The sequence below is a fragment of the Paroedura picta genome, chromosome 16 (assembly GCF_049243985.1).
Source record: "Paroedura picta isolate Pp20150507F chromosome 16, Ppicta_v3.0, whole genome shotgun sequence".
NCBI lineage: Eukaryota > Metazoa > Chordata > Lepidosauria > Squamata > Gekkonidae > Paroedura > Paroedura picta.
In genome coordinates, this window is record NC_135384.1 from 26,179,845 (window position 1) to 26,204,104 (window position 24,260).

The 24,260-nt window shown below is 45.4% G+C and overlaps 1 protein-coding gene across 2 annotated transcripts; it reads left to right on the forward strand.

Annotated features, from left to right (window-relative positions):
• Positions 1-9,195: 9,195 nt before the first annotated feature.
• Positions 9,196-16,419, forward strand: LOC143826179 (keratin, type I cytoskeletal 19-like). Of its 2 annotated transcripts, none has more exons than XM_077314835.1 (8): positions 9,196-9,789; positions 11,169-11,251; positions 11,469-11,625; positions 11,769-11,930; positions 12,406-12,531; positions 13,843-14,069; positions 14,365-14,480; positions 16,177-16,419. In XM_077314835.1, the coding sequence occupies exons 1-8, from the start codon at positions 9,283-9,285 to the stop codon at positions 16,188-16,190; spliced, it is 1,392 nt and encodes a 463-aa protein (XP_077170950.1). In that variant the 5' UTR covers positions 9,196-9,282; the 3' UTR covers positions 16,191-16,419. The 2 variants fall into 2 exon arrangements, with proteins under 2 accessions (XP_077170950.1, XP_077170951.1); XM_077314836.1 differs by having other exon boundaries at positions 14,368-14,480.
• Positions 16,420-24,260: the final 7,841 nt, after the last annotated feature.

Sequence of the window (24,260 nt, forward strand, 5' to 3'; positions counted from 1 at the left end):
GTTCCAATCCAAGCATTCTCCTGTGAGGGAGACAGCTGTTTCTAAGGGGGTAGACACAAAGAACCCCACAGGGTTCTTCTGAAGCACCACTCCATCTGAGTAGCTGGGGGGAAAGACTGGGGTGACTCTTCCTTGGCACCAGGAAATGCATTGGCACGCACCACAACAACCACAGGCCACCCATAGGAAATTGCTGGTGTAGGTTGTGGAAGTGGTGAGGGGGCAGCAGTAGAACTATGGGGAAAATGAGATTGAGTTGTGAAGATTGTCCGTGAACAGAAACAGACCACTCAAGCAAATGAGCCAAGCCACGGACTACTAGTAAAAAGCAACATTTGGAAGGGAAAGCATGCTTTGTTATTATAAAACTTGACGATGTATTTTGCTGCGAATGAAAGACAGCGTGGCTAGCAAAGAGTGCTGAAGCATAACATAACTCCGAAAGGCAGTTGGAGCAGATGCACGTAATCAGAGCAAGAGGGAGCACAGAAAGGGAACAAAAGACAGAGTGGGACTTTCGCCTTCCTCACTCAGAGAAGTGGCTTCTCCCACTTCAGACAGCAGGTGTCGGCTACCTTGAGCCTGGTCACAGGTGCGTACCCTTTAGTGACAGTCATCTGACCAGCCCCTTCACTTTAGATCAGGGGTATTCAACCTGTGGTCCTCCAGATGTTCATGGACTACAATTCCCATGAGCCCCTGCCAGCAAACATTGGCAGGGGCTCATAGGAATTGTAGTCCATGGACATCTGGAAGACTACAGGTTGACAACGTCTGCTTTAGGGGAAAGGATGCTTCGCCTGAGTTTTAGCACATGGGAGACAACATCATCCTGGCTAGTTAAAGCTACCATAAGGGCTATTTTAAAACTATAGTCTTATAGTTGTCTATTTACTTGTGGGGTCAGGGCAAAAACTAGGGTTCTCCTAAAACTGCAGGACTCTCCTCCTACTGACATCTAGAGGTGCACTTGCAGTACAAACATCGGCCTGTGTCTAAGATCTTTTGTGTCTGTTTTCATGATCTTGCCACGTAATGCTTTTTAGGCATTTTAAATATGTAACGTTTCCCTGACCCATTTTATGATTTCTAACTTGTTTTATGTCTCAGTGCTTTGGCTAAGCAGTGTTCCTTCTGACCTGTTTTTAACCTGCGTTTTAATTGTGGCTTCTCACGGCTCTTTTGATTGCAGGTGTTGTATCATGACCTTGCTGGACTGATTTATGCTCTTAGCAATGCTTGTAGTGACTGCACGTATTCTAGCCTGGGAAACACGGTCTAGGAAGACAGAAAGCCTGGCACATTATTGAACTTACCAAGATTTGAATTGGAAGAGGGGATTGTGAGGTTTACATAAAAGTCTTGCTCTTCAGTTCTAACAAGGCAAACCCTTGCTTTTGTTCACCATATTCTTCAATAAAGAGATTTCTTGTTTACAACCGATCAACTTACGGGAAACTCAACAGGGGCATGACAGCCTATTAGGCATGGGTGTTTTCCCTTGCTTTCACCATGCATAATTGTCTGTTTTTCTTTTTTGTTCTTCATTTCCCCTCAGTTCTGTCATGCATGTCCATTCGTCCCTCGCCCACCCCCACCCCCCAATTCTGCAATGATTTTCTTTCCTTCAGCACTCATTTGCTTTCCATTTGCTGTTTTTACGAGTTTTCTGAAAGTGGTTTTGGTCTGTTTTTCCCCTTTCTGCACTTCCAAGCCAAAACTAATTCAAAAGCATCCAGATTCTCTCAAATTCACCCCTTGCCCTCTGGGAGGCCATTCCATCACCCACACTAAGGTCATTCCTCCCTCTCTTCACCTTCCATCAGCCTCCCCCTTCATCATTGTAAAAGCTCCACTATTGCTTACGTTTTCCATCATGATTTGCAGGGGGACAGTTTACAAGCAGGATGAGCATCAACATGAGTTAGATCACAAGGGGGGAAATTATTTATTTATTGACTTTCTTTCTTTCTTTCTTTCTTTCTTTCTTTCTTTCTTTCTTTCTTTCTTTCTTTCTTTCTTTCTTTCTTTCTTTCTTTCTTTCTTTCTTTCTTTCTTTCTTTCTTTCTTTCTTTCTTTCTTTCTTTCTTCCTTCCTTCCTTCCTTCCTTCCTTCCTTCCTTCCTTCCTTCCTTCCTTCCTTCCTTCCTTCCTTCCTTCCTTCCTTCCTTCCTTCCTTCCTTCCTTCCTTCCTTCCTTCCTTCCTTCCTTCCTTCCTTCCTTCCTTCCTTCCTTCCTTCCTTCCTTCCTTCCTTCCTTCCTTCCTTCCTTCTTTCTTTCTTTCTTTCTTTCTTTCTTTCTTTCTTTCTTTCTTTCTTTCTTTCTTTCTTTCTTTCTTTCTTTCTTTCTTTCTTTCTTTCTATTTATATACCACCCTCCCCCGAAGGCTCAGAGCGGTTTACAGGGAACAGGAAACAGATACAGATAACAAGGCTCAAGTGGGGATATTTTTTAAAACAGAGAAAGCATGGGTCAGAAGAGCTGGTTTGTGTATGTGCGTTCCCACACACAGAACAGACTTGCAAGCACTTTCCCACAAAAGGTGGCATTATTCCCCCCTCCTGTCTCAGTGATCTCAGGGCTTCCCTGTTCTTTCAGTTGCCCCATCTGTCTTCAGGGGCTACTGAATATGCATCTCTGCTTTGAGCACTCTTTTGGCATCCAGCTTGGCTGCATTTCTCTGTGTTCCCTTTCATGCAAGGGGCTGGATCATGAGGATGTTAATGGAAGGGGGGAGGGAGGGAGGGAGGGGGTCAAGACTGGCATTATGTGTCATTGACCAAATCCAGCATGGAGCACAGCAGCTGCCAATCCTCAGCTGGTATGTGTGTTTGTGTGTGTGCAGTCACAAGTTTTGAAGGAAGGATTTGACAAAACCATTATCCATGATGGCAGCTCAACGCAGCAAACCTGTGCCTTCCATGAAAACATTTGTGTTTCAGTCCCCTGTATGAAAAGGAATACACACACACACACACAGCCAAGCCTCCCCCAATACACTGTGAAACTCACAAAACATGTTTCAGGTCGTTCTGTTTATTTCTAGCGCCCACTTTTTGCCACCAGCCCCCTTCATTGCCACATAAGCACAAGAAGGAGACGCAGAGGGCTCAAAACTCAAAATCTTTATTGTGTTGGTTGGCCTGCAAATGTTCAGAAAGAAAAAGAAGAGAAGTGAAAATCTGGGGCTGGATTCAGCTAAAAAGGTAAAGGTATCCCCTGTGCAAGCACCGAGTCATGTCTGACCCTTGGGGTGACGCCCTCTAGCGTTTTCATGGCAGACTCAATACAGGGTGGTTTGCCATTGCCTTCCCCAGTCATTACCGTTTACCCCCCAACAAGCTGTGGGTACTCATTTTACCGACCTCGGAAGGATGGAAGGCTGAGTCAACCTTGAGCCGGCTGCTGGGATCGAACTTCCAGCCTCATGGGCAGACAGCTTCAGACAGCATTTCTACTGCCTTACCACTCTGCGCCACAAGAGGCTCATGGATTCAGCTAGGGTTCATTTAATGCAATCTTCACCCAGTTCCCTTCTTTACTACCATCCCTGCCACATACGGATTATGTCTGTGCAGGTCCCATAATCTTATCCATAAGCATATCCTTTATGGGTGGTCAAAGAAGACCCTTCCTCCCTTTTCCACCAGTGGAAAAGTGGGTTGGATTCAACCCATGGGGAGGGGAGAGACAGAGAGAGAGAGAGAGAGAGAGAGAGAGAGAGAGAGAGAGAGAGAGAGAGAGAGAGAGGACACCCACACTATAAAATATATTAAAAGAAAACAAGAAAGCATGAGGTGTCAGGCTGGGCTTCAAGGTGGGACTCAGCTCTGAAGCAGCTGAAGTCTACAAATGCCCCAAGAGTAAGAGACTGGAATGTCACACTGGAGACAAAGTTTGTTGCAGACAGTTCATTAGGCAACTCCATCAGGGAAGCAATAAAAGGCATTATGTTAACATCTGTCCTCTCTCACAGCCACTCCTCTGTGCCAATTATAGTTCTCAGAGTCTCCCCTCCTTGCCCAGAGGACCTTTCCATCTGTAATTTCATTTTCAGATGATGGCTGATCTTTGCTGAGTTTGTACATGGTGAATGGCTCGGGTGCTTTCCTGTGGGGAGGGATGAGTAATGACGGCTTGGGGGAACTGTCTACGGAGCAGAGCTTCTGTTCCTCGCTTGACCAGTTCTAACTCCTTGGGACCCCAGGAGTAGCCACCCAACTGTTTTGGACCTTGTGCTCTGAGGGACCTTGAACTGTGTTCCATTGGACATATTACAGGCAAAGACACGGGTGAACGGGTGAATTCTACAACATGCCAAGCGTTCCTTCTTACAAAGGGGAGATGTGACTGTGTCCAGAGTTATCATATGGGAACAAGTGATCCTTGTTATATTGGTCCCAAGTTATATAGGTTTTTAGAGGTTAATGCCAGCACCTTGAATGGGTTAATTGGGACCCAGTATGACTAGAGCAAGACTGGAGTCACATGGTCTCTATGACTCATAGAATCATAGAGTTGGAAGGGACCTCCTGGGTCCCTTCCAATTCTGGCTGCAACATTCTCTATAAAAGGTAGCTTCCAAACACTCCTCAAGGTCAGCATCCTGTAGAGCACATTGCACCACCGATGGCTGGGGTAATCTGGTAATCCTAATTTGAACTTTAGTCCTACCTGTAACCACCATGTCACATTAATTCCTTCCCAAGGTCAACCAACCCAGAAGTGTGAAACGCTTCAATCTTTACAACCATTGTACTTTGTCAGTATGCAATGAGAAAAAATCCTGGATGTTGAAGATCTACTTTTAGCTATTTAAATAACGATCAGTAATCAGGAAGGTTGATTCTTCGTTCTGCTGAAACAAATAAATGAAAAAAAAAACACCTGCTAGAGCAGAAATGGAACTTTTGGTCCAAGTCCAAAGAAGTTCTAAAAGCTAACATCTCAGGATACAAATTTTGTGAGGCTGAAATCCAGGCCCAGTGGCCCAAACTGGAATAACAACATACAGAACAGTGGGAATAGCTGGCTCCAGCTGGCAAAGGATGGGAAAGTTTCCAGTGCAAATTAGAATGCAGATTTTTAAATGCCACTTCCTACAAGGAAATCTGGATGACAGAGAAGACGTCTAAGGATCGACCCACCATACCTAGTTCCCAAGTGACATTCCCTTCAGGGCTGCTCCAAATGTTTCCTTTGCATGACTTAATCATTTCAGCAGAACAGGCATAAACATTTGGGTAATTTGAACTCAAGGAAAGGTGACCTTGCTTTCGGGCTCATTGGCCAAAGTTGTCTTGAGGAATCAGCTGGCTTGCAAGCCAAATGGCAACCTTCATTAAATCGCATTAAAGAGTTCTGCAAATGCGACCAGCATTTGTTTGGTTGCACAGTGTGTATGTTTAGGTGGGATATCACCCCTATCATCAACGGTGGGAAGAAGGTCATGACTCACAGGGGAACTCAAAGGGGTGCCTTATGGCAGAGATTGTCACAATTTGAAAAAGCCCTGCTGATGAAAAAGAGAGGGGGAGAGGAGGGAGAAGAGGGCTGTTTGTGTGAGAGGGAGAAGAAGGGAGATAAAAGAGTTCAGGAGAATGGAACGTGGGCCAAAAAAGGCTTGGGTATGGGGGAAAGGAAAGAGCCTCTTGTGGCGCAGAGTGGTAGGGCAGCAGTCTGAAAGCTTTGCCCATGAGGCTGGGAGTTCAATCCCAGCAGCCGGCTCAAGGTTGACTCAGCCTTCCATCCTTCCGAGGTCGGTAAAATGAGTACCCAGCTTGCTGGGGGGTAAACGGTAATGACTGGGGAAGGCACTGGCAAACCACCCCGTATTGAGTCTGCCATGAAAACGCTGGAGGGCGTCTCCCCAAGGGTCAGACATGACTCGGTGCTTGCACAGGGGATACCTTTACCTTTACCTATGGGGGAAAGGGGGGGATGAGGGGGAGAGAAAGCAGATACCTAGTATCTCAGGTGAAGGGGGAAAGGGGGAAGGAATAAAGAAAAGGCAGCTCAGGTGAGTGAAAAGGAGGGGAAAGAAATGAAGAGGCTGTTCAGGCGATGGATGGAAAGAGGGTTGACTCAAGTGACGGGAAAGCAGGGCAGGAAAGCAAGGGGAAGACTTGGGTTCAGGCAAAGGGAAAAGAGGGGGAGAAGGAGAGGGGAAAAGAGAGGAAAGGAAAGTCCAGGACGACAGCATCTCAGGGGAGAAGGGGACCCAGGTGGGTGAAAAAGAGGGTGAGGAAAGGAGGAGGATGCTCGGGTGAAGGAGGGAAGCAGAGGGGCTTTGGTGAGGGGAAAGTGGGGTAGGGATGCAGGCTCCAGCGAGGGGAAAGGGGTTAGGGAAAGACGAAAATGATCAAGTCCAACCAACAGTACTTCTAATTCATGAGCAAAGCAACCCACAATAAAAGCAAAACAAAACCCAGCATAAATAAATATTTCCCGTTTTTTTCCTCTGTGAATTTCAGAACCAGCACGACAGCCAGCGGGATGCAGCAGGGAACAATTCAGAATTTGGGAGATTCAGGCGCTGCCATAGAAGCTCATTGGCTGACCTTGGGCCAGTCCCTGTCTCTCAGCCTGACCTCCCTTATAGCTTCTGGCAGATGTATCATTTATACTCGGTCAATTGACTGAATAAACATGCTACTATGATTACCTCCCTCACAACATTTTTAATGATTTGGCTTGCCACTGGAGAGAACAGTGGGGTATAAATATTCCATTAAATATAATAAAATTACCTTTAAAAATAATGAGATGTGGGATTCTTAGATCGATGTAGCAACTAACTGACCCTTGCCTTCCTCCCCTTTGCCCCCTGATTTGCGTGCGCACACGATAGCCAAAGGACAGGAAGTAAAAAGTTCCCACCCTTTATCACGTGGCAAAAACTCCCAATCATCTTCTAGCGCCATTTTGTTGTATTTGAGTGCCCCCCTCCAAGTCTGAAATGAAAAAAGAAAACAAAACAAAACAAAACAAGGTGATCTCGTTATGATGCTGTGGTGTTTTTACAAGCAACCTATGTGTTTGTGCATACACTTGCCTATAGGAAACAGGCAACACATTATAAATCAGAATACAGTATGCATGGATTGTATGGGTGGCCACTATAACTTGTTAATATGGCTACTGAATACAGCTGCCAACCCCACAATCGGGGCAGGGTTTCCCAAACCTCAAGCTCACATTGCCTGCTGTCACTCCAAGTGGCAGCAGGGAGGGGGGGGAGGATTTTAAAAAGCTGTCTCCCCGCAGCTGTCCTGCTCCTATTGGGTGAAATGGGTGGTAGGGGTTGAAGGTCTCTCTGCACTGCCTCACTCCTCACAGTGAAGGTGCAGGAGAGCCACCGGGAGCATTTTTAAAACCTTTGAAAACACTGCGATGGCATTATTACACAATACCTTTTTCTATAAAATTATTTTTAAAAACGTGGTGTGTGTGTGTGTGAAGGCGAAAGATGCCGCAGAGAGACCTGGGAGCACCTACCACCCATCCCAGCCTGCGGCAGCCTCGCATGCTTTAAAAATAAAAAGAGAGTGGGGGAAGTTGCGGGGCAGGGTGACAGATGTGACGCTCCAGGGAGTGGGAACGACGGCGGCCGAGGTGGGAAAACCCGACTTTTCCCCGCTTACGTATGGCCCAGCCTTGACATACACCCTGTTGGATCCTGAGGCATGTCTGAGGCATGAATGTCATCGTCTCTCACTCTCTCTGCCCATCTGTCTGGAGGGAATGCAGTATGGCCAGATTTTGGAAGCTAAGCAGTGTCGTTGTTGGAAAGGAGACCCCCAAGGAAGACACTACAGGGGAAGGCACTGGCAAACCACCTATTTCTCAATTGCCTTAAAAACCACCTGTTTCTCAGTTGACTTGCTTTGAAGGAAACTGAGAAAGCCCCTTGCTAGGGTCATCATGTCAATTGCAACTTAATAACATTTTACACATTCATCCATCCCTCCATCAGAACCTGCGTGGCCTAGTGGTCAAGAGCAGCAGACTCTGATCTGGAGAATTGGGTTTTCAGTCCCCACTCCTCACATGAACCCAGCTGGGTGACCTTGGGACAGTCATAGTTCTCTCAAAGCTCTCTCAGGGAGTCTGTTGTGGGGAGAGGAAGGAAAGCCGCTTTGAGGCTCTTTCAAGTAGTGAAAAGCAGGGTATAATAACCAAATTGTTGTTGTTTTCATTGTTGTTGTCGTTGTCATCCTTCTTCTTCTTCTTCTTCTTCTTCTTCTTCTTCTTCTTCTTCTTCTTCTTCTTCTTCTTCCTCTCCTTCTTCTTCTTCTTCTTCTTCTTCTTCTTCTTCTTCTTCTTCTTCTCCTCCTCCTCCTCCTCCTCCTCCTCCTCCTCCTCCTCCTCCTCCTCCTCCTCCTCCTCCTCCTCCTTCTTCTTCTTCTTCTTCTTCTCCTTCTCCTTCTTCTTCTCCTTCTCCTTTTCATCTATCCATCATTTGCCACCCTTGCCAGCAAGACTTGATTACAGGATTAGATTGTGGAATATCAGTGAGTCTAGAAGCAGGTAGGATTAGATCAGTAACCCTCAACCAGTCTGGCAGAAGCCTGTTTCCACTTCCTTTTTAATGGAATGTTTCCTGGCTGAACTCTCTTCCTGAGAACTTGCAACTAGATTTCAGATTGCTCATCTTGTGTGGGCCATCCCTCCTCTGGCTGCATCGAGCTGGCAGTTGAACCGGACCAGGACTGAAAAAAGGAGCCCCGAAGTTCATTGCCTGACTCCCTCCCCTCACAATTAAAAGTGTTTCATAGCTTCGCAATTATCCTGGTCTTTACCACGAAAAGAGAAACCCATGCTCATTAAAGTCAACATGGAATCGAAATGATAATCAAATTGAAATCATCCTAATGATGGAGGAAGAACACTTAGTTGGAATAAGCTGTAATTATTCCTCCCTTGCTTATAGTTTAGGGCAGTGTAAATTTTTCAGCAAGGGACCGAGCTGAGGATTCACGCCACATCATCGCTGACGGGTATTGCGGAGAAAGGCGCTGACGCCACGAAATGTCATTTGTATGCGGGTGAGATTTCTGGAGGCAATTTTGCCTCGGGGACAATTTTTCTTGGCACAGACACCCAGGTGAGCTAGCTCTGTGGAAGAGCACGAGGAAGTGAAAGGAACACCCTCATGGAGACACCCATGCTGTAGTATAAATAAAGAACTGAGTGCCTGCAAACATTTGCAGTCTGATTTTTATTATTGAGCTGAGCACCTTTGGCTTTCTCTTGGGCTTTGGGCTTGCTTTCCACTTTCGCTATGAGCTTCAACACCAAGCAGAGCACCACTACGGTGTACACCAGAAGAAGCAACAATGGGGACAGGGTCAGGCCACCTTCTTCGGGAGCCAGAGGCCCTTCCCCTGCTTCATGCAGCACTAGATGCAGCTTCTCTGGGAGAAGCTTTGGCAGTGGAGTGAGTTATGGGGGCGGGATGAGTGGAGCAAGTGGAATTGATGGCTTTGGGGGCAGCAGGGGTGTCATGGATGGTGGCTACGGGTTCAGCGCTGGCAGCAGCCGCTTTGGCCACGGTGGCTGTGGATTTGGCATCTGCAGCGAAGCACCCTTGATCTCCTGCGACGAGAAGATGACCATGCAGAACCTCAACGACCGCTTGGCCTCTTACCTGGACAAGGTGCGGTGCCTGGAGGAGGAGAACATGGACCTGGAGGGCAAAATCCGGGAATGGTACGAGCAGCAAGGGCCCCTCTATGACCAAAAGGATTACAGCGGTTACTACCAGCAGATTGAAGAACTGAAAAACCAGGTACGGAAATGGCTAGATGATGAGTCCATTGAAGGCTTGGGCTTGATGCTCTGAATTGTCAGAGTGTGGAGCATTTTATCTATGTGCAAATCCCTTTCAAATATCTTCAGCTCTTGAATGCCGTTGTGTTATTGAACAACATGCGGTGAGGGGGGATGGCTGTGTCCAGGTGGTGGGTGTTTCATCTAAAGCAGGCCAAACTGTGGCTCCAAATATGTCAATGGACCACAATTCCCATGAGCCCCTGCCAGTGCTGACAGGGGATCATGGGAATTGTAGTCAATGCCGCTGGAAAGCCACAGTTTGGCCACCCCTGATCTAAAGGGACCCAGATCAATGAGGGGCCTGGTTTTGTCTGTCTTGCTCCCCATGGTGGGTTCTCTGGAGTCAAAGAACAAAGGAAGTCAGGGCTTTGATCATTACAGAGCTAGAGAACAAAGGAAGATGAATTCCGAGATGCCCTGAGAAGAAAAAGCCTATGTGTGATCTAATCTATCTGTCAATCTGCCTCTAATGTAAAATGAAGCATGTGTTCACACATATGCTAATTGTGGGGAAGGGGTTGGTGATGGTAAGTTAGAAAAGGCAAATGTGTCCCCAGCATGGGATTTTTTGGGACACAAGAGAGGGAAGAATATAACTGTGTAACTTCTAAAAGAAAATGCTTTGTTCTGAAAAGTGTTATTCTGATCTGCGGGTGGAATGATATGTTTACCCCAAGGGCCTTGGCTCACTGTCCGGGGGTGCCATGGCCGCAGCAGCAGCAGCAATGGCAACAAGGGTGCAAGTAAGGAAAGGGATTTTGGGGAAGGGGAGAGCTCTGGCCTAGAGGTAAAGGATACAGTGGGTGTTCTCAGGGGCACACTTGGTGCACACCTTTCCTGGTAGCTTCCAAGTGTTTTTAGAATGTGGGTGGGGCTTTTACCCGGCAAGAGTTCCGATTGGCCACTGGAGATTTGATTGGCTCTGCAGTGTGTTAAAAACATTACTTTAGCAACAGCTGCCACCACAGCTCACTGTGTGACTGAAAGAGAGCTGTAGCAGCCGTGTGGTGCCTGGCTCCACCTCCTATGGCAGCCATTTTGTGGCAGCCATTTTGTGGCAGTGCCCACCATGCTGTGTTAAAATGCCAAATGTGGCCACAGGCTCAAAAAGGGGGCAGAGCCCTGGGTGAAAGGATGGCTAAGCCGGACGGGGAACATACAGGTATACAGTCATACAGGAAGTAGGCAGTCTGCAGCCAGCCTTACTAGGTTGGGAATCTGAGACTGGGGGAAAATCAGGAACTGCAGTTAGATATGTGGTCATATGTGTGACAAGAAGCACCTAATGCAAACATTCATTCCCCCCCACCCCTCCATGTTTCCCCCTTTCCACAGATCATTTCTGCCACAGTGGATAACAGCAAGCTTGTCCTGGATATCGATAATAACCGGATGACGGCTGATGACTTTAGACTGAAGTGAGTCCTTGTGAATTACATCAGACCCATTTCCTTTTCACCTCCAATTTATCAGTCTGTAAATAAGTCAGGCCCCTGGGGAGAGATAGGGGAGGGAAAGAAAAGAGCTGTGAGCTCAAGGCCTCTGCATGTAACCGTTATCCTTCCAGAAGTCTACAGTCACTTAGTGGCCTCCCTCCAAGAGGGCACATTTTGATTTGTCTTGCTTGGGATGCAGGTATGAGACGGAGCTGGCTCTCAGCCAGAATGTGGAAGCGGACATCAACGGCTTACGCCAAGTCCTGGATCAACTGACCCTTTGCCGGTCTGATCTGGAGATGCAACTTGAATCTCTCCGCGAAGAGCTGTGTTGCCTCAAGAAGAACCACGAGGAGGTGAGCCCCTTCCCCAGCATGACACTTGCAGAGAGGAGGCTGGTCCCCTCAACTCTCAACAGAAGAAACATAAAGAGATTCCAATTTATTTCAAACAAACGCTTCACTCGGCTTAACTAAAAGTGCCCCCCTCTTTCCCCCAGGAACTAAAGGATTTGAAGAGCCAAGCCAATAGAGATGTCAGTGTGGAAGTCAATTCTTGCCCGGGTCCAGACCTGAAGAAGATTTTGGAAGATATGAGATGCCAGTATGAAACCATGATTGAGAATAACCGTCGTGAAGTTGAGCAGTGGTATGAAAATAAGGTGGGTTGTCTGTAGGGTTTCTAGGGGCATTGGGGCTGCCAGCAGGGGATGCGGGTGCTTTCTGGGAGCTTTCCGACCTACTGACATCAAGTGCTGCTTGCTAATCTTTCATTTTATGAGAGTTGAATAAACAATATCTAAAGTCCCTGGCCGAGACTACCCAGTTCTGCTCCGTTTTAGAAACAGAACATGGACTAGGATGTCTACAGAAATGAAACTACCCAGCAATGCAGCACAGAGAACAATACACTAAAACCTTCTGCAATTTTTGCAGTCTTTTCCTAGGCATTCTAGAGAATGAATTATCTACTCTGCAGCAGCTGGTGAACAACAGGTAGCTCAGAGCTACCTGTTGGAGACCCCTTCCCTCCTGCGGTTACATCTTCTTACACGGTCCCAAGTAATCATAGGATTCCTCTGGTAACTTCTTGGGAGGAAATGACCTTCCAGTTTGGCATGCCTTGGTTTTTCACAGATGGAGGAGGTGAATCGAGAGGTCACTAACAGCAGCAAAGAAGTCGAAGATTGCAACAACCAAGTCATTGACCTGAAACGCCAGCTGCAGACCTTGGAAATAGATCTGCAGGCACAGCTTAGCCTGGTAAATACTCATCTCTGCAGTCATATAACCTGGGGCCTACACGATTTCCTTCCTACATTCTTCACGGTCACAGTGTTGCTCATGTACCAAAGACACCAAGAGTGACTTCTCTAAGGTTGTGGAGCTCTGTAGGATTATAGGTGTTGCCTCACAGGTAGAGATGCCCGCTCTGAGTTGGGAAATACCTGGATGAATCATACAAACAGGGGTTGCCCCCTTTCTCTTTCATTGCCTGGGTTATTCCAAACCACTGCTAACTTGGGCCCATTCTGCACACTTAGGATAATGCACTTTCAGTGTGCTTTGGCAGCTGGATTTTCCTGTGCAGAACAGGAAAATCTACTTCTAAAGTGCATTGAAAGTGCATTATCTGTTGCGTGCAGACTATGCCTTGGTCAGGGGTTGCCAACCTTTTTTGAGTCTGTAGGCAGTTTGGGAATTATGAGAAGTGGTGGTAGGTGCAACCACAAAATGACTGCCATGGAAGGCTGAGCCTCCCTCCCCATACAAACAAGAAACCCACGTTCAGGGGAGGAGTGGTAAATTATTTAAAAAGTTGCAAGAATCCGATTGTTGTGTAGGATGTATGTGAAAACATCAAACATAAAAATAGTGCATTTTCTTGTTTTTCAGTTTTTCACATTTTTATGTCAAATTATTTTTGTCTGCTTAAAGATCTCAACAAGATGAACTGTTTGTTTTTTAAAGTTTTGAAACCATTATGGAGATATTGCGATACAATGCTGGAGCGTTATACTTGCTGCCTGTGGCCCTTCTGTAAGGAGTATGGCTCCCTAGAGAAGCACACACCTCATGCCTCCTGGATGTTTACAGCTCATGTCACCATGTCATTTAAATTTTGCTGGTTGACAATGACTTCCGTAATGGATTTCCATTGAATTTTCTTTGCATATCTTAACGCTTTTCCCTATGGGTGCCGCATAAGATGTTTTCACATCCAAAATCACCTTGAGAAAGGAGAGTGAGTAGGAGAACACAACCAACACTATGGTGGCAATGCTGCCAAAATGACATTTAAATAGACACAGCCAATCAGATCTTGATTCGCCAATCAGAAGCTCTATTAGGCAACCACAGTGCTTGGCCCCGCCCACTTACTAAAAACATTAGGAGGGTGCCAGGGAAGTGGTCGGTGTATGCCTGTGGCATCACTTCAGGGACAACTGACCTAGGCACCAAATGTCACCGACTGCCTTAAAAAAATACCCAACAACAACAAGTAGGTGAACATGCCCCAGCCTTGTTTCAGCAACTCAAGTTTCCCTTTCTGCATTTCCCTGCATTCTTCAGAGAGACTCGCTGCAAGGATCTTTGGGCGAGACCGAATGTCGCTACAACAACCACCTGGCTGAAATACAGAACCAGATTTCATGTGTGGAGCAGCAGCTGGGGGAGCTGAGGGCAGAGATGGAGTGCCAGAACCGAGAGTACCGAGAGCTACTGGATGTGAAGTGCCGCCTGGAACAGGAGATCCAGACCTACCGCAGTTTGCTAGAGGGCGGCCAGGAGGACATTGTGTGAGTAGTCCCAGTAGGGTCTTGGAATGCCTGCCGGGCGGTGGGAAGTTCTGCCTCGGTTTTATATTCTCAATAGAACAGTTTTGCTTGCAGCCAGGCAGGGACTCTTGGGAATTGTAGTCCATGGACATGTGGTCAGCCATAGTTTGCCCAGACCTGCACAAGAGGCTTGCTCTCTTTCCACCCACCCCCCTCCCCAGGTTCTCTGCTTTAACAAGGAGTGATTTTCCCAGCATTGTACGTTATCTTTTATTCTTACCCTGCTCAATGGACACTTTGACCCTCTCTCTGGCAGCAGCCGCACTAATACCAAAGCAGGAGGAGGAATTTCCAGACAACCAAGTGGGGGACACAGAAACTCCTACGCCACCTCTCCTAGCCGCTCCCAGCCATTGGTGACTGACATCAAAGGTAAAAAGGGAAATGTGTTGCTCTGGGGCAAAAGAAGGCATCACTCGCTCTTTCTTAACATACCCTTTGCCTTCAGTGTTGAAGAGCAAAAGTAGTTCCTGAGGGGGTGGGGGAATTTGGCCTGCTCACGTGGCCTGTGAAATGGGCTACAGTTGACTTAATTTCCTAACACGATAGAATAAATATTTCTGTGTTTACATGATGCAGAAGGTTTCCCCTACCCTGGAAATCATTGACCCATTTGTACACCCCCACACCCACTGGTATAACAGGCTCAGCTACAGACATTTTAATTTTATTCATTTATTCGCTTTTTAGCCTGCCTCTGTCAAACAACTTGTGTTGGGTTACATCAGACATAAAACCCAGTAAAAGAACCCCGCCCCATAAAACACAGAACTCCAGCAACAAGATGGCTAAAAAGTGTCCCTCTCCCCATAGCCAGTTCCTGAGGGAGGTCGCAAGAGGGTACAGCACAGCCAAACGGGGAGGCCCTAGATCTTAGTCCTGGCCTCCACCAAAGACTTTTTGGGCTCTCCATTGTGACACCCCACCTCCCAAGTAGAGTAGTCTCCCCCCATCAGCTGGAGGTTGTTACTCTCTCTCTTTTGAGGGTCAATGGCTCCTGGATGGCCTTCAGGCCCTTCTCCCACTAAGGAATGGGTCATCCGTCTGGCACCTCTGGCCAGACAATGTTCTTCTGCCAAGGCATGGCCCTTGGCAGGTGCACAGCCATTCAAGCCCCGGTTACTAGTTCTGATCTGCATATCTGACCTGAGTCCATACATTTTAAAATCAAACCAATCTCCACGTTATTGCTTTCTGATTCCAAATCTGGAAGTCCACCTAAATATCTCCTAGAGTTGTCAGATCCCCTAGTGGGGGTGGGGATCCCACACTACCAGGCCTTGCTACCCCAACCACAGATCAGCTGACAACAGAGGGTCTTACCTGCGGAAAGAAAAAGACCAGATCTCATTGCACATTTTGCACAGGTAGTGCTATCACACCAGTGACATCCATATGTCAGTCAGTCAGTCAGTCAGTCAGTCAGTCAGTCAGTCAGTCAGTCAGTCAGTCAGTCAGTCAGTCAGTCAGTCAGTCAGTAACCTTTTATTGGCATAAAATGTATAAGACATATAAAAATAGGGTTTAAAATTTCAACAAAATAATAAAATGGGGTTACATGACCAAACAGATCTTAAAATGATTAAATAAACTATAAGAGATAAAATACAAGGTAGGCAGCATATTATAAAAGCATCTTAGTTAAAACTCTGGCAACTAAAATGGTTATCTCTGGGTCTTTGTCAGAGAGCAGAAAAAGACCAGATCTAATTGCACATTTTGCACAGGTAGTGCTATCACACCAGTGACATCCATGTGATGCTCTGCCCTATGGTAGAAGCTAAACTTATCATAGAGTTTGCGTCCAAATACCAGAGTGTCACCTGGATGGATCTGGTGTGATGATGTCACTTCCAGTGTGATGCCACCAACGAGGCCTAGGCCTTTCTCTTTCTTCAGGTGAGTCCCCCTTCATTCCCCAGTGGTTGCCAGGAGAGATCCGGCAACCCTGTACTTCCTCCCAAACATTGCTGCAGGCTACTTTCATAGCAGCTCCTTATTTATTAGCATGCAATACTATTTCCCTCCCCAAAAGGTGACCTTTTCCTCTCTGTTTTTCTTCCACCAGCATATGTCAGATAGATTTCCAAAGAGGCGCCTTAATTACAAGCGGTCTGCAACTTGCCAAACTCATGAAAGCCAAGTATATGGATGGTCTGGGCTTGACCGTATTACTCTCTTCTTCTTGAAAACTTGGTGGTTCCTGTTACTGCCCTGCGTGCTAATTAACAAGTCTGTATGGAGCTGGGCTTAAGCATTCTCCTGAATGTAGGTCTTTAATAAAACTGTTTTTCTGACTGATGCAAACAAAGCATGTGTGTGTGTGTTATGAATCTGATAGTGTGGACTGGGGAATTATTTTGGTCCAGTTTACTAAAAAGGCTAAAACAGGAAAACAAACGTGACTCACAGGGCAAACCCAAACAGACTTTCCACCTTAAAGTCAGTGAGTTTGGAAGGGTGGAAATCTGCTTAGGATGGCATTGCTTGGGTTTGCTTAAAATTTGGTAGATCTATCATCAGTTCTATTTCTGCTGGAATTTAGTTTAATTTAAAGGGGGGGTAACTGCACTAGACTGAGCTCAAGAACTGTTCTTTGGCAACCCCCAGCAGGACGTAACACCTCAAATTATGAGAAATTTGATAGTCATACACTAATTTGGCCACCTTGAGAATTGTTGGCGAAGATGATGGCAGAGCAAAATCAAATAAAAGCATTGGAAAGTTTGTTCTCAAATGCTTAGCAATTTTCGAAACATCTCCCAATCCCAGTCAACATTTTTAATTTTTTAAGAAAAACATTTCATTTTAAAAACTATAACAAAAGCTATCACTCTGCTGGCATGTCATGGACACACATTGAACTGCCTTGTGCTGAAGCAAACCGTTGGCACATTGAGGCCAGTGTGGTGTGTTCTGACTGGTAGCAGCTCTCCAAGGTCTCAAAGGAAAGTCTTTTGTATCATTTACCACCGTGTCATTTCAACTAGAGATGCTGGGCATTGAACCTGGGACATAACAGCGCTGCCAAGCAAAATGCTCTGCCACTGAGCCATGGCCCCCAGTTATGTATTTTCGTTATCAAAATAGACAGGTAGATGTAGAGTAAGGCACTGCGGAGAGCAGGGAGGGAGAAGTTTAAAAAAACAACAACACCAGGAACTGCGGGCAGACTGGTTAGATAGTTAGTTAACATTTGCTAGCATCGCAATTTTAAACTGTATTGACTTGGTTTTATAGAATCATAGAATCCTAGAGTTGGAAGGGATCTCGTGGGCCATCTAGTCCAACCCCCTGCACTATGCAGGACACTCACAGCCCTATCGCTCATCCACTGTCACCTGCCACCCCCTTGGACCTTCCCAGAATCAGCCTCTCTGTCAGAGGGCTCTCCAGCCTCTGTTTAAAAATCTGCAAAGATGGAGAACCCACCACCTCCCAAGGAAGCCTGTTACACTGAGAAACCGCTCAAATTGTCAGGAACTTCTTCCTGATGTTTAGATGCAATTTCTATAGAATTAATTTCACCCCATTGGTTCTGGTCCAGCCCTCCGGGGCAAGAGAGAACAACCCTGCTCCATCCTCTATATGGCACCCTTTTAAATACTTGAAGATTTATTGTAAATGGAAATTTCTTGTGTTTGTTATAATGCCACTTAATTAGTTGTTTACCACCCCGTGATGGCAAGTCCAAGAGGGGCGGTATATAAAGCAAGCAAGCAAGCAAGCAATAAATCTACAGCAGGGGTTTCCCAACCTGACGCCTGTGGGCACCAATAGCACCCAATGACGCCTTTTCTGATGCCCAGCAAGTGGGTGTGTGGCCATAGAAGATCAGATCGGCTGTGCAGATTAAAATATTTCTGTGTTTCAGCAGCAGCTGCCATTACAGCGTTGGTTTCATTCTTTCTCTCACACCTCGTGTCCCCTGCACTTGGGCTTACACAGTACGTGGGGGGCTCTGCCTCCCATGCTGGCCATTTTGTGGGTGTTTCTACCACCCTGGGTCAGAATTCCAAAGATGGCCACAGGCTGAGAAAGACCCTGATCTACACCATTCTATCTCTTTCCCCCCCTCAAGCGTGACATGGGTAGGCCAAGACATATAGGAACAGTTGCACCTCTGAGAACCCCTGGTTAATTTATTTGGGGCGAACTAAACAGCTTGTTAATTGGCAAAGCTGATAGAGCAGAACAAAACTGTCACATACACAGGCCAGAACAAGGAGCCAGGCCCTGAAACACAACACCGTCTCCCTTCTTGCACAATCTGTGCTGTAAGCGAATTGCTCCTACAAAATAAGGAATGCATTGGAGCCGTAGACACAATTGGGATGGAGTTAATTTTCCCAGTGAATGCAACACTGGAAAACCATCTTTTCCAGGAGAAGTCCACGTGGCAGTGATGTTTAACACACAAATTCCCTTCTAGCGGTTTGAAACATTTCAAAAACATTCCTGTCTGTGGGCTTATTCACTACCCACTCCACTGCTAGGGATCGTCCCCCCAGAGGGCATCAAATGACCCCCATCCTGCCTGTGGTTTTGGAGGAGATGCAAGACTGACCTTTTTCAAAGGGGCTTTTGGAATGAGGGTTGACACTTGTGCTTTATAGAGCTACTGCCTAAATTCTGTTGCTGGCTACTGTAATGGTTATTCGTTGACAATTTTTGAAAGATGGGTTTCACTGTTTTCGCCTGTTGCACAAGATAAATGAAGACATCACATAGCATGTGAGGAAGAATCTAGGGCAGTATATAAGAGGTGGGAGGTAGCCAGAATCCCAGCAAAGACTCCTTGGTGTGAGGAAGTGTGCACCTGGTTCATTTAGGAACGGTTGACGGCCTGACTCCCAAAGATTCTTGCAGAGGATACAAAACTTGGTGGCTCAGTAATGAAATGTTTATCTGTTTGAGTGGTTATGCATGTAGAACAGAAGTTGGAACTAGGCATGTGCATTCAATTCACCCAAACTGAAAAAAAAGTGAGTTCTCTAATCTGCTTCTGATACCGATATAGCTGAACAAAATCAAAGCCGGATTATTTCGGGTTTGATTCGGGCATATTCAGCAGCTATACAGGCTGCTTGACTGGTCAGCTGTTCAGTTAAATGGCCAAGCAGCCACTTAAACCCTCCTTTTTCCTTCCCCCTTTCCAAAGGGGGAGGGACCATTGGAATGGCTTGGAGAACATTCCAGTTTTATGGTGGGTCCTTTGGAAGGGAGGGAGGAGTGAAAGGGAGTCCTGAAATGGCTGCTGGCCATTTAAACTTAACAGCTTGTATGATCCTCTGGTCAGCTGCTATTTAAACCCTCCCTTTCACTTCCTCTCCTTCTAAAAGGAGGGAAGCAAAAGGGACCACTGGAATGGCTGCCAGCCAGCAGGCTCTGTGGGGGCGAGGGGTTTAAACAAAGCTCCCCAGCACAGCCCAATTTGCTTTTGCAGAGAGCTTTTATCTCCACAGGATCAGCAGTTTGACAGGCATTTAAATGGATCTCAATACTTTCCGTATTGGGATCTGGGAATATCAGGAAGCAATTCAAATTTCTGAATATTTTCTGTATTGGGATTTGTGAATAATCTGGAAATATTGACATTTTTTCCAGTCCAATTTACCAAACTCTGAAAAATACCCCCCCCCTTTTTTTTTTTGCACATGCCTAGTTAGAATTCCCAGTTCAGGAATTGGGTTTTTTTTTTTAATTATTATTGCCATTGTTGTTTTTTTGTTATGGGGAATCTAACAGCCCTTTGTAAAGGCTTCTTTGCTATGAGACGAATGATGTAATCTTTTAAAATAAGGTCAGCAGCATCAATGTCAGTGGCCCAACCCCTCTCATCTAGTCCCACTAGATAACCCCATTTGCCCCTGCTTTTTTATTTATTTATTTTTGCTACGTAAAGGTACAAGGCTAAAATGAAATACAGTCCTTTCCTGACTTCCATACTGAAGATTTCTTGTGACATGAAGTTTTTGTGAGCTAGTTCCCACTTCCTCAGATGTAATAAGTGTATCCTATGCCAGTGTGTGTGTGTGTGTATAAATACACAATTACAAAAGGAAACACGTGGCTGTAGTGAGCAATGTTGAGAAACACAGGCCGTGCAAACAGAGGAGGGCATTTTTGGCAGGTGCAGCATGTCTCGAAAGAGGGAGGAAACCTACTGCTATTTTGTTTAGAAGGTTTCTCTAGATTCAAGGGGCCTGCCCCTGAATGCTGCACTTGCAATATTTAACAGTAGGATAAAGACAGGAATGCATCTTAGCTCCGCCCCCTCCCTTGATTGGCTGTAGGCCAAGATTCCAAACAGAGGCTTTTTTGGATGCCTGGCACTTTTAACTTTAAATCAGAGGAAAGGAGAATTATAGAGGTAAAAGATCCAGGAGCCCCACAAATCATGCTCAGAAAGAAGACCAAATGCAGGGGCTTCCCAGTGGCCACATGGGACAGAATCCTGGGTTATAAATGATGCATTTTATGTTGTTAAAGCTGTAGAGTAAGTTTAGGTTTGACAGGTAAATAAACCTTGCAACCTCCACCTCTCTCAGCAGCACCAAATTCTTTCACGAGTAGACATCTCGTTGCAGTTCCCTGTTCTCCCTTTAGAGGGTGCTCTGTTGCTAGCCTTAACCTTCACCTGTTTCATTTTACCTTCCTGCAAACCTCAAGCCATGCTGTGTTGGCTAATTATGCCATTTAGTCATTCTTGGTTCAGTAATAAAAAAAGAAATTGTCTGCTGCAGATAAGCTCGTAATTGAGCCATGCAGTAATTCACTTTGCAACCCTAAAGAAGGTTACGCCCTTATAAATCCAACTAAGTCCACTTGGAATTGCACTGCTGCACTCTTAATATAGGGGAGGAAGGATACAGAAAAAACATCCACACTTAAAAATTTAGGATGATCACAGGTGTTTTTTTTGTTTGTTTGTTTGTAGTCTTTCCTTTCCTTGAATGGTCAACTCATTTGACCTAAGGTCTCAAATCAGGCCACACTAAATTATTTTAAAATTATTCTATTATTATTTATATCACTGTTATATTTCTGTATGTTTTAAATTATTCTGCATTTTTCATTTTGGAATTAACCCTCACAAATTCTTAACCTCAACATAAATATTAATCTTTTCCTTCCATGTAATCAGCAGCAATAATTTTTTTTGCCATGGCTACAGTAATCATTGGATCCCCATTTGTTTTTGTTAAAAAAGAAAAGGCACAATCTTAGTTAAATTAAGAGATACTAAACCATTTCGCTCTGCATAAGTCACACCATGGGCAATACAAGATCATCTGATCCAACTGGCAGTCTTCAAGCAGCCACTGGACAGATCCTTATCCTGGATGCTTTAGGCTGATCCTGCATTGAGCAGGGGGCGGGACTAGATTAAGGTGACCAGATTTTAACATTGCTAAAGCGGGACACCATTGACCGGGGGAGGGGGGGGGGTTCTTGATTTAAAATTTGGTCTATATGGAGCAACAAAAATTTTTCATAGAACGCAAAAATAGTATTGTAATATATATATATATTTTAAAATTTCAACGTAACTACAATTTGCCAGGTGTCCCCAGATGTCCCTCCAAAAGTGGGACAATCTGGTCACCTTAGACTAGATGGCCTGCATAGCCCCTTCCAGCTCTATGATTCTAACATTTCAAGCTCTTTCTATCTACACCTACAGCATCTGACCTAGAATGTGATTCTTCTATAGTAGCCCCTCAGAACTGCTTTTGCTTCATAAGGAGATTGGTGCAATTCTGGCTATGTGTCAGAAAAATAAAGCACTGAAATGTTAAATGCTAGGCTTGGTGGCACTTTACACACTCTCTATCCAGATCTCCACTCAATTTAGTATTATCTGCAAACCTAATTCATGTGCCCTCTATTGCCTCCTCCAGATCATTAATGAAAATGTTAAGCAACACAGGCCCCAGAACAGAACTCTGTGGTGCATTGCTGGTCACCTCCCTCCAAGATGAAAAGGAAAAGGATGTTGATGAGCATCCTCTGGGTTTTATCAGCCAGCCAGGGACAAATCCATTCAATTGTGACCTTGTCAATCCCGGTTCTTACCAACTTTCTCGCAAATAAGTGGTTAGAGTGTTAGATGTATTTATTTAGATGTATTTATTTATATTTGGATTTATAGAACTGCCCCTCCCAGATACTAGCTTGGGGCAGTTTACAGTAACACATGAATCACAAAACAGTTAAAGCAATTAAAATTATAAATTATAAATTATAAATTATAAATTATAAATTATAAATTATAAATTATAAATTATAAATTATAAATTATAAATTATAAATTATAAATTATAAATTATAAATTATAAATTATAAATTATAAATTATAAATTATAAATTATAAATTATAAATTATAAATTATAAATTATAAATTATAAATTATAAATTATAAATTATAAATTATAAATTATAAATTATAAATTATAAATTGAATTCTTTGTGCAGAATATGGTTGGGAAGCAGAGCTGTGGACATGCCCACCTGGGGCTCCTCCCCTTCCTTCCCACTCCAGGCCCATCATTGGCCATTTGGGGAGTGGCGGGCAAGGTCGACATGACCATATATGGTCATATCGCCGAATAAATGATTAACACATTTAAATGATTAACGCATCCATTCAGGAAAGCTTTCCAAGGCCACCAGGACACCCCATGGCTTCACGAAACCCTAGTTGAGAAAGCCTGCCTTAGTCCCGCCTAGTGGCTAAAGAACTTCTCCGAGACAGGCTAAAGGAGTATTAACTCTCTCAATGACAAGGCAAAGAAGCTGCTCTAGTTCTGATTTTGGAGCGGTGCTGATAGATACACCCATCGTCTGGCTTGCAAGCTGAAATGCATTCCACGCTCAGGAGGCAGCTGGTAGAAGAACAAGGAAGAACAGCATTCCCTAATGTCACAAGCCAACCACTTGGATGATTCTTACTAGGATTAGGGACTCAAGCTTGTCAATCTTATCACCCAGGTGATCTGGAACATTCCCTTATGACACAACAACAAGGATGTCCCACATTTTCCTGGCAGAGAGAGGGACGCGAACACCCAGTGGGTGTCTACCTCATTTCCACTGCACCTCAGAGGAGAATTTGTGGTGGCCCACTAGCTTGTGCTTCAGAGATTGAGGATCCTGGTTCAAAGCCCGTATCCAGCAGGGAATACATCCTCTCTTTCAGGAACAAACACCAAGTTGTGAGGATAAAATGGAGGAGAGGAGAATTATTTATATGGCCTTGGGTCCCCAAAGATAGACAGACTGACAGGCAGAGAGACAGACAGAGATATGAGCTTTTAGAAGGCTCTAGAGCAGGGGTAGTCAAACTACAGCCCTCCAGATGTCCATGGACTACAATTCCCAGAAGCCCCTGCCAGCATTCACTGGCAGGGGCTTCTGGGAATTGTGGTCCATGGACATCTGGAGGGCCGCAGTTTGACTACCCCTGCTCTAGAGGTTCAGAATTGGCTCAGGACCTTGGTTCCTCAAAGCTGTTGGAGCTCTAGAGATGGAGCCCCCAATATGGCACACAGACGTATACACACCCACTCGCCAGCTGCAAGAGATGTTTCCCTGCGAGGAGGCAGCTCAGTGTCTTCTGCTGGTGAGTGTGCGTGAGTGTGCGTGCGAGGGACAAGGTAGCAGTGGTGGTGGCTCAGCTGGCACTGCCCCCACTTCAGAAGTGCTTGGGGGGTTCTGGACCAGTACAGCATTGTGATGGGATTACGCATATGTCCAGTCTTTGTACCACGTCTTCCATGGATCATTAACAGAGGTTGCAAAATCCTCCCTGCTGGCATAATGCCTATGCATTATTGTTTTACCAGAAGTAGCCATGTGATTCTTTATTTCTAAAAGGGAACTGCATCTGTGGACCCACGCAAAAGTCATCTTGTAGGATAGAATCATCATAGAATCATAGAGTTGGAAGGGACCACACAGGCCATCTAGTCCAACCCCCTGCTCAGCGCAGGATCAGCCCAAAGCATCCTAAAGCATCCAAGAAAAGTGTGTATCCAACCTTTGCTCGAAGACTGCCAGTGAGGGGGAGCTCACCACCTCCTTAGGCAGCCTATTCCACTGCTGAACGACTCTTGACTGTAAAAATTGTTTTCCTGATATCTAGCCTA

Excerpts from the sequence above, each read along its gene's own strand:
- LOC143826179 (XM_077314835.1), top strand. The coding sequence starts at position 9,283 with ATGAGCTTCAACACCAAGCAGAGCACCACTACGGTGTACACCAGAAGA. Across the intron at positions 11,626-11,768 it reads TCAAGAAGAACCACGAGGAG|GAACTAAAGGATTTGAAGAG; the intron begins GTGAGCCCCTTC and ends TCTTTCCCCCAG. Across the intron at positions 11,931-12,405 it reads AGCAGTGGTATGAAAATAAG|ATGGAGGAGGTGAATCGAGA; the intron begins GTGGGTTGTCTG and ends GGTTTTTCACAG.